Source organism: Chenopodium album, chromosome 5, assembly GCF_948465745.1.
Source record: "Chenopodium album chromosome 5, dcCheAlbu1.1, whole genome shotgun sequence".
NCBI classification, from domain to species: domain Eukaryota; kingdom Viridiplantae; phylum Streptophyta; class Magnoliopsida; order Caryophyllales; family Amaranthaceae; genus Chenopodium; species Chenopodium album.
In genome coordinates this window covers 72,522,181-72,532,918 of record NC_137838.1, presented here as the reverse complement: position 1 = coordinate 72,532,918, position 10,738 = coordinate 72,522,181, and the positions used below count along the sequence as shown (strand labels likewise).

At 33.1% G+C, this 10,738-nt stretch overlaps 1 protein-coding gene across 1 annotated transcript; it reads right to left on the bottom strand.

Moving 5' to 3' along the window:
• On the bottom strand, positions 1 to 3,790 carry LOC145632242 (calcium-dependent protein kinase 32-like). Its single transcript, XM_081684567.1, has 7 exons — positions 2,664 to 3,790; positions 1,814 to 2,081; positions 1,563 to 1,715; positions 1,313 to 1,428; positions 1,039 to 1,206; positions 478 to 708; positions 1 to 373 (listed from the first exon to the last, which is right to left on the bottom strand). Exons 1-7 carry the CDS (start codon positions 3,159 to 3,161, stop codon positions 218 to 220), a joined length of 1,590 nt encoding a protein of 529 aa, XP_081540693.1. The 5' UTR covers positions 3,162 to 3,790; the 3' UTR covers positions 1 to 217.
• Between the last annotated feature and the right edge of the window lie 6,948 nt (positions 3,791 to 10,738).

Below are 10,738 nucleotides of genomic sequence, written 5' to 3'. Positions count from 1 at the left end.
GAAGAAAAACGCTCACTCCATATTCTCTTCCACAAAAAAATGAGAACACCAAAACATATGTTTTGTATGTCAGGCACGCCCTAGCTAGGCTTCATAAGGGCTTATCGCGATCTTCAAAAAACAGAGGGGAATCTCAATTCATGAAAGCAAAACAACACTAACAAGAATGAAAGAACTTGAAGAAAACCAAAATCTCTTCTAATAACCACACCAAGGGTTATCTTCCCTCATTAGCCGATTGCAATGAACCATCCTTAATTAATTTCAAGCTGAGATTATTGAATCGTTCTCGTGAATACTGCCTTGAGGCTTTCCTCCAATCTGTTCCGGCTTTCATCATTGCAGCAAACTCTTCATAACTTATTCGTCCATCCTACATTCATGGCAACAAAAGATTACCAAAGATTCTTACTGATTAAGCATATTCATGTTGTTGCTGCTTTCTACATACTAAAAAGATAGAACAAATTTACAAACCTTATCTGTATCGACGTCTCTCATAATGGCATTTATAACTTCTTCGCTATTGTCATCAAGTTCGTCAGCTAGAGAATGCCTCAACTCCTCTATCTCGATATACCCATTTTTATTTTGATCAAAAAATAAGAAAGCTTTCTGCAAATGCTCATCATTGCCCATTTTCCTTAGATGAACAGCTATTGCTACAAACTCTCCATAATTCAAGAATCCATCTTTATCTACATCACCCTGCATGATATTCATGATAATTGTCTAATGAGTATAGCAATAACATGATTTGCATGATTATCTAATTAGAAGAAACCTTGTGAGTGGGGAGTGGACTAGTGGAGTGTATGTTATTCTCAACATGTTAAAAATCTTAGAAAAGAATTCATGCCAACGATTTATAAATGTTGCATAAATATGGGAAATTTCAGATGTATTAGTTGTAACTGAAGTGTTGGGTCTAAAATTGCTTCTGAAGCAAAATTTTACAGCGTCAAGAGAAATGCATGCATGGTGCAAGGTTATCAATTAGGCAAAAAATTTTTAGCAAAAAGAGTTAACAGTACTTACAGCATCCATTAGAATGTGGAGATCCGCTTCTGAGATCTGATGACCAAGCTTATGCAATCCGGATTTTAATTCATCAATTCCAATCTTCCCCCTCTTCCCAGTGTCCATCAATGCAAATCCTTCCTTGATTCCGGCAACTTCCTCCACTGACAGATGCTCGGCAATAACCTGTAATTATTCAGTAATTTTATCAGTTAATATACACACAAATGTCTTAAGAAAGAATCTTGATCAAATATGTGAAATTCCAGGTTTCAATCAGTAGAAGCATTACCCTTAGTGCTCTTTTCTTGAGCTTATTCATCACAGAAAACTGTTTAAGTCTAGCTTTCACTGTTTCACCCAAAGAAACATTAGGTGCCTTTTTGATGTTCTGCAACCAAGGATGATCTGCAACAAGAATAGCAAAGGCTTAAGTTATCACATTGATCTCAATTGAAAGATTTATATGTAGCTAGCTAATATGTGCAAGGCATTAAGAAGAAACATGTTTTAGATGAATAAGAATGGATTTGAGACATTACCTAAAACTTGCTGAGCAGTAAGTCGGCGAGCAGGATCAGGGTCAAGCATCTTTTTCACAAGATCTTTTGCATTATCAGAAACTCTAGGCCAAGGATCTCTCTTGAAATCTAATACAGACCTAATAATTGCTTGTGCTACTCCTTGCTCAGTTTCTGGTAAACAACAAAATTAACACAAAAAAATTTAGACAATTTCCTATGGTAGTTATAAGCTTGAAATAAGAAAATTGAGTGTCAATTATGTTTCCAACCTGCCCAAAAAGGTGGAACACCACATAGCAAAATGTAAAGGATAACTCCGGCACTCCAAATATCTACTTCAGGGCCGTAATTCCTTTTAAGAACTTCAGGGGCCATATAGTACGGGCTCCCCACGATTTCGTTAAATCTTTCTCCAGGAGTGAAAAATACTGAGAGCCCAAAGTCTATTGCTTTCAGAGGGGCTGTTTCCTTCTTATTTCCGAAAAGGAAGTTCTCAGGTTTCAGGTCACGATGCATCACACCGTGCTTGTGGCATGCCTGATATACACATCATAAACATATTAGAGTTGATAACCAATTAGCCAAATTCAAGAGGTCAATCCACGTGATGATCAATAGAAAATGCAGTAAGAAATTACTACAAATTACAAAACCACAAAACTTTCTTTCTTTCTATCTCACATACTGATTGAAATAAGACTTCAAAAACTCGATACACATGATGGTCAACTTAATCAAGAAGTCCTCTAAACTTCAAAAGTCTAATAATTCTAAACAGGAAGTCTTCAAACTAGATGATCGAGTGATCAAAACACATTGATAAACAATTAGACATTACATAGATTGTACAAGCATCATAGTTGTCAATTCATCAAGATTAGTCAACTATTTTTAACATGAAACATTCTTCATTTTTACTTGAATTTTAGCTCATCAAAAACCATAATCAACATATATATGCAGCATGTTATTTATTCTAAACCAAATTTGAACAAGTCTAAACTACCAATAAAAGATCAAATTCCTAGCTCACAAATACATAAAAGAAAACATACAATATACCATGATCAAAATTCAAAACACCATAACATAAAATTCAAAGTTGCAACAAATTTTCACCTGAACTACTTCAACAATGGTTTTCAAAACAATAGCAGCCGCCCTTTCGGTATAATGCCCCCTCGAAACGATTCGATCAAACAACTCGCCTCCTTCACACAATTCCATGACTAAATGGACAGCATAATCATCCTCATAAGTATCCTTAAGGGTCACAATATTAGGGTGTTTAGGCATATGCCTCATAATCTCAACTTCCCTCCTAACATCCTCAATATCAATTGCAGTTCTAAGCTTCTTTTTCGATATCTTTTTACAAGCATAAACTTCAGCAGTTAATTTATCAGTACATAAATATGTAATACCAAATTCACCTCTACCAAGTTCTCTACCTAGTTCATAATTCTCCTCAATATTATTTCCTGTTGGTTCTTTCAAAACTACCAATTTTGAACCTCCATATTTGTATTCAGTTGCAAAAGGGTTTTCCCTCGTTTTTTTCCCTCTCTTTTTCTCAACTTCTTCACCCCCATTTGGCCTAATACAGCAATTCCCCATTTATGATCAACGAAATTAGAAATACCCAGAAAAATTGCAACTTATCCCAGAAAAATTCAACAATTTAGGGTCAAAATGATCTAACAAAAAACCCCAATTCAGAAACTTGAAAACCCAGAAAGATATGAATTCGATCAATTTAAAAGGGTTTTGAATTATAAGAAATTCCCGGTAAAATAATTTATAATGATTTTGAAGGGAAGCAAAGGAAATTGAATGAAATTAAGAATGAAGAATATTTGTACAAGAAAAAAAATGCGGATCTCAAAAATACAACCTGGAATTCTTCCCCCCAATAATTAATCAAAAAAATTGTTGAAATTTAGAAGAAAATACCCAGAAAAATGAATGTGTGTTTTTCTAGAAGAAAGAAAAAAAAAATAAGTCTGGAAATGAGGTAATGGAAAAGTGGATAAACCTGTAAATGAGAAAATGGAGAATTTTATAGGAAATTTGATTTGATAATTAGGACAGACAGGAAGAAGGTGGTTGGTAGGAGAGAGAAAATAACGAAAGAAAGAAGAAATTTGGTTAATTAAATACGGAGTACAAAAAAGGAAGAGAAGTCATCTGTAAAATGTGAGAAGTGGTCAGCACTCAAGAGAGGTCAAACCCCTCCCAACGCCCTACCTCTCCGACCACCTCTTTTTTTTTTTATCTAGATACTCTCTCTCCTCTTTATGAGGGGTAGCACTATTCATAAGCGCTAACTGTTAAAAATAGCACAAATTTTTAAAAAAAGCCGGTGTTCAGTAAATTAGTGAATGGCGGAAGTTGGGACAACCAACAACTGCCAAACCACCACTCCTGTCGCCACTCCCTTAGCTTCTCCTAAGAATCCGGCGTCCCCCTCCGATTTCGACCTTGCTAACCATCCCAATCCCCTGATTCCTGCGCTTCTGACCTCCCCCCATCCCCCGATTTGTCGAGTTTGAAGTCCGGAATTACAACAACTCCGAATACCTCGACCCCAATTGCATATATACCTTATTGTGGGTTTTTATCATTTCGCCTCATCTACTTTGATGGTGGCAAACATGGCAGCGGCGGAGGTGGTGATGACTATGGCGGCAGAGGTGACGATGACGACAACTATGAAGGGAAAAATATGAGGGCTTGCAGTTGGTAACGGAGAGGGAGAAGGGGGTTGAGGTTTTGATGGAGGAGAGAGAATTTGAAGGTTTGTTAATGGTGGAAATGTTTAGTTTTGAGGAGAGATAAAGATACGGGATGAAAGTAGAGCCATTGGGGTAACCTTTGTATTTTGTGTTTATTTTTTTTATTTTAATACTCTGTTTTTGTGAAAAAAAGGGTCACTTTTGTGAAGAAAAAGGGTCACTTTTGTGAAGAAAAAGGGTCACTTTTGTGGAAAAAAAGGGTCATTTTTGTAAAAAAGGGGTAACTTTTGTGAAAATATGAATCACTTTTATAATAAAAAGGGTCACTTTTGTAAAGAAAAAGGGTCACTTTTATAAAGAAAAAGGGTCACTTTTTCGTAAAAATGTTCGATGTACAATAAAATTACTGTAAACCGGGGGCATGCAAAAGGAGTTGTAAAAATAGTTTCTTGAGAATTTGGAAAACTAACTCGTATCCGATTGATCAATCTCTTACCTTGTATTAGTTGTATTGTCAATGAGCTAACCTTGGTTTATGAGCTAACCTTGTAGTAGTTGTATCGTCAATGAGCTAACCTTGGTTTATTGAAAATGAGTATACCTTCCCGTAACCTAAAAAAAACGAGAATACCTAACGGGATCAATATTAGGAACATTTTAAGGGTAAAGATCTTTTACCCTTATTCCTCACTTTTAGAGTACGGAGTATTAAAATCTGAAAATAATGGATTTGTTAAGCCTAATATTGTATAGCTAACAAGCCAATGTTATCAGCTCTAAACTCTTGTTTTAGGTTGTATATATATACTTACTCATAACTTTTTACAGTAATATATACAATAAGACCTGTTCACTTCAGCTTAATTTTAGTTCAGTTTAATTCAATTCAGTTCAGTTAAGCTCCAATCATTTAAGTTCAGTTCAGTTCAGTTCAGTTCAGCTCTTAATTTCCTTCTCTCATAAAATATTCATTTCAGTTATGTTCAGTTTAGCTCCAATCAGTTCAGTTCAGTTCAACTCGGTTCAGTAAATGTAAACAAGCCCTAAGGAAAATCAATTATTGACATGGTATCAGAGCCTCTACATTTCTAAACCCTAAAAACTTTTTTTCCTAATCTCTTGTTTTAGGTTGTACTCCATCCGTTCCATAAACTCGATACAATTTCTATATTCATCCGTCCCAGAATACTTGACACGTTACTAAATATGAAATGGAACTACTAATAATAATAAATAAATAAATCCCACATTTTCTTTCTCCTCACCTACTCCACTTTCACCCCACTTGTTCTTTTCTTACAATATAAAAATACAAAAGAGAATCTTTCATATAATAAACAAATATTTTAAATGAACCCACTTGTGCAACCCGGTCCAAAGTCATTCAACCGAAGAATAACCCGGTCAAACCTGTTTTGAACCCGATGTGATTGTATCCGAACCAAACATGAAGCGATCTGAAGTTAACCCGACCCAAACCCGATCATGGTAATGTCATGTCTTGAATTCTTCCTGGTTCTGATCATGGTTTGTTTATCACGGCTTGCTGGGCTATTTAGAATGCAAGAAATTGCTGGATTTTCAAGGGTGAGGGATAGATGTGATCCTAAGTGATAGAGTATAAAATATATTCCTAAGCCTCAATCATCAGTTTAAGCTTTTGGTTGAGTTAGTCCACTAACATGGTATCGGAGCTAGCGTGACTCAAAGGTCACGGGTTCGAATCTCATCCACCCCCCACTTTCAAGTGGAATATTAAGCGCAGAGTGTGAGGGGGACCCATGCTACATCCACACTCCTATCCCAACGGGCTCTCGTATAAGGGGGCGTGATGGAGTATAAAACATATTCTTGGGCCTTAATCATCAATTTAAACTTTTGGTTGAGTTGATCCACTAACACTAGTAAATAGTTGCAGTATGTAAAAGAAGACCATGGGTGAGCTTGCTAAGGAGGAGTCAAGGACGACTTATGGGGGTAGAAGGGTGCAATAGCGTTGGAAGCCACCTCCAGTTAGGTTTCTGAAGCTGAATGTCGATGGAGGAATGAGGAAGGGGCTGGGTGCTGATGTGTTGCGGGGAGCGGAGGGTGCAGCTCTGATGGCTGCCTCATGGATGCTCGAAGACAAATGGAAGCCCAGCATAGCAGAAGCGAAGGCAATTCTGCTGGGTTTACAAGCTACTGCTGATTTTGGTGCGAGAAGAATTTGTGGCGGAGAGTGATTTTTAGGGGTTTTGAATGCAATCAAGGCACATGAGAGAGGTGATAGTAGTCTTCATTTTTTGATGATATTTATCATGTAATACATTCCGTCGAGTTTGTTTCGTGGTGTTTTACTAGTGGGGAGGGGAATAAAGTCGCGCACAAGTTAGCTCACTGCTTTCCGTGGGTGTCGAAGGATAGAGTTTGGTTGTCGAATTTCCCTGATTATTGTATTGTTCCTTTTTTGGGTTATGATCTCCCTACTAATGAATGAGTAGCCTCTTGGGATATGTTTAATAATAATAATAATAATAATAATAATAATAATAATAATAATAATAATAATAATAATAATAGTGCAATACTTTGTAAAAATTATTCAAAAATTTGAGAGTACAAAATTTTATATGAATTTGGTTTACATAGATATTTATTTTGATCAAAGTACTTATAGTAAATCAAATTTAGTATGGATCTGTTGTATTAGGAAGGTTCCTCTATCTAGGGTTGCTTCGGCTCATTGGTTTGCTACTGTGGTCGTGAACAATAGTATTCGTTCTAGATTTTCAAGTAGTTTTTTTTTTCTTGTCAAAAAATAAACTAAAATAAATAAAATACTTTACAATTATATTACTGAAATCAATATGTTTAATGTTTTTAGCTACTCTTTGTTGTAAAATGTTATAATACTTTTTAAGTTGGGAAATTTACAAGGAAGGTCCTTCTAAGTGGTCGACCTTGTGAGAAATGTCCTTTTATGAAAAAGGTGGCACAAAAGGTCCTTTTATCGACATTGGGTTGTGAGCAGGGTCCTTTAACCAAACTCCGGCGTTGATAGTTTTTTCCGGCCAAAAAAGTCACGTGCATAGAACGTGACCACTTAAATGATATTTTTTCCCCTTTTTCCTCGTCATTTTTCCCCTTTTCCCCCATTATTAAACCCTAATTTCATAATAAAATAAATCTCATATCTTCAATTCTTCCTCACTTAACTTCCTAATCTCTTCCTAATTTCGCCATTATTAAACCCTAATTTCACAATTAATTCCTTCCACTATGAACTGCCATTGATGGGTAGCTACTAGTCACGTAAGAAGAGTTGTAGGGATATAAGGGAGGGAAAATAAAATAAGGGGACTTTTTGTGCCACCTTTTTCATAAAAGGATTTTTCGCAAATTTTCCTTTAAAGTATAAATATAAAATGGTCACTTATGCATCAGTTACTTGTAATTTTATGTTATTAATTGAATTACCTTATTTCGTTTTTTTTTTTTTGGTATATTTGTCATTCCTATAACTTAAAAAATAAAGACAAAAATTGATAACTCCAACATGCAGTGGCGGGTCTAGGATTTTATGGGTACTGGGTCACCGTCACCCATTAATCGCATACCCATCGATTCAAGAGGTGAATTTTAATTTGTGGAGGATGATTTTGTGATTGAAGAGGATGATTTTGTGGAAGAGGAGGATGAATTTTGGACTAAAGAAACTTGTCGTTATATCACACTTTTTTTTCCTTTTCATTCTGAAAATTAAGTCACAGTTCCAATAATAGTTATTGATATAATTAATTGATATAGCTCATATAATGAATTTAGGTTACTCGTCATGGATCGCATTAATAAAATATAGCTAAGATTAAATCACTTAAAGTATGATTGTGTTAAAAATTAGACGTAGTATAGATTAAGGAAAAAAAGGTAAAACTAATGACAATAATCCTTGACTAGAGTAAAAATAGAAAAAACTAATAAACAAAATAATTAGAATTATAACAATTACTAATTATTCCTTAATAGTATATGCTTTGATTATTTTTTTTATGGAAAGAAAAAAATATATAATAAAGAATAAATGAAGCAAAGAAATCATACAAATGAATCCATAATGGTCTATAAAGCTTATAATTCTACTTATATAAATTGTCAAGTTAATCTTATAATGCTACATTGCTACTTAGAGCAAGATTAGTCCTGTCCGGTCTTAAGATTTTAATTAATTGTCACATCAGATTTTATATTAAATATTTTTTTTTTAATTTTAATTATGTTAAGACTGCTTAAGACTCAATCAGATTTATCTCTTCAATCCTAAGACTAATTTTAGATTTCTTAAAATTATTTATTACTTTTTTTTTGTCTTTTAACATATATATTTCAATATATATTTTTTTTGAAATACATATATAATTTTAATATGATATAAATAAACAGTGGGATAACAATTTCTAACCCAATTTAGATGTATGTCATAGTTGAAAAATAATAGCAAAATAGATCAAGAAAAAAAAATCAATTATAATGGAACTACATGAATTTAATTGATTTAAAAATGCATTTTATAATTGCTATACACATATTGCATCAAATAGTTGTAAATGTAAAATAAAAATGACTAATGTAAAATTGATCTGAATTTAAATATCACTTCCCCCAAAATGACTCCATAAATGTTCAACCAAATCATGTTCAGAAAAAAAGCTATAATATTGTACGTTCTTTATATTTTTAGTAGGCTTTTAAAGAAGTCAAATAAATGATAATAAAATCAATAGGATATTTAGCTTTAATAATACATATATAGTGTAGTTTTATTATGACTAGGTACATACATGATAAATATTAAAAACCAACAAACAATAACAAAAAAATAGGATAATTAAAATACAAGATAATTTAAATTTATAATTGTTGTTGAATCATGGTTGGTATGTATTTTTATTTTTTTTGCAACAAGATAAGTACATAATTAAGATAAAATAAAACAAACAAAATATGATCTTTGTATATAAAAAATTAAAAACAACGTATATATCTACAAAAAAAAAAAAAAAAAAAAAAAATTTGAAACAATATACATACATTTTTTTTTAAAACAACATACATAATTTTTTTTTTTTATTTTTAAGAAATGTACATAGATTTTAATGTATTAAAGAAATAAAAAAAAGGTTTATTTTATTATCAAAACACTGTGTTTTGATGTATATATAGGGAAAACACTGTGTATAGTATATAGAGTTGAGTCTTAAGTTGAGTCTTGAGTTTTCAAGACTCCACTTCAGATTTTGTTAAGATTTAGCTTCTTAAATGCATTAAAAAAACAAAGTCTTGTCTTAAGATCACAAAATCAAAAAATGATGATGTCATCCTGAGGGCTAATCTTGCTCTTATATAAATTGTCAAGTTTAAAAAACAAGTTCCGAAAATGCTAGTCTCAAGATTAGAACCTGCGCCAACTGTCTATATAAAGAGTAATGTTAGATCATTGAACCACCAATGCACAATAGCTAATTATATGCTTTCATTTCTTTTTATAGCTTTGTTGTTTTTTCTTTTTTTTTTTTTTTTAAAAAAAAAAAAATTCCCCAGGTCACATGACCCAACGTGACCAACGCTAGGTCCGTCACTACTAACATGGTTACTTAAAATTTAATAGTGGAAAATCGAAGTGAAATACTTCTTATATTTAAAGCATTTTAAATGTCCCTATCTTATTGATGTTCTAATATTCTCAACAATTTAGTGAGAGTGAGGGATAGATCAAATGATTAGAACTCTCCTTCCGCTTCCATGTGATATTAAGATCGATTTTCATTACTAGCCCTAGTGGTTCTCTAAACACCAAAAAAATCAATTTAGTTTGTCATAAACTCCTAACTAGCAAATAGGCCCTGTTCTGTTTAACTTAATTTCAATTCAGTTTAGCTTCAATCAGTTCAATTTAGTTTTATTCATAATTTCCTTCTCTCTTAAACAATTCATTTCAACTCTATTCAGTCAGTTCTGTTCAGTTGTTTTCAGTAAATTGGAACATGCCTTATGTACCTCATGTGATTTATATTGATGTTGTATATAGTTGTGTATGTCATCTTAGAAATTAATTAAATGACATTATTTAGAACATATGTTCCTAATACTAAAACTATAGAATCAGGGCCTGTTCATATTTACTGAACTGAGCTGAACTGAACTGATTGGAGCTGAACTGAACTGAACTGAACTGATTGGAGCTGAACTGAACTGAACTGATTGTAACTGAACTGAACTGAACTAAGCTGAAATGAATATTTTATGAGAGAGGGAAATTAAGAGCTGAACTGAACTGAACTGAAAATAAGTAACTATGAACAGGCCCTCAACTTGATGGTGTATGTAAGTTAAGTCTCACATGAAATGAATAAGAAAGCGAAGAATTCCCTAAAATTGAAAACACAAAGGGTGGACCAGGTGGAACACAAAAAAAAAAAAAAA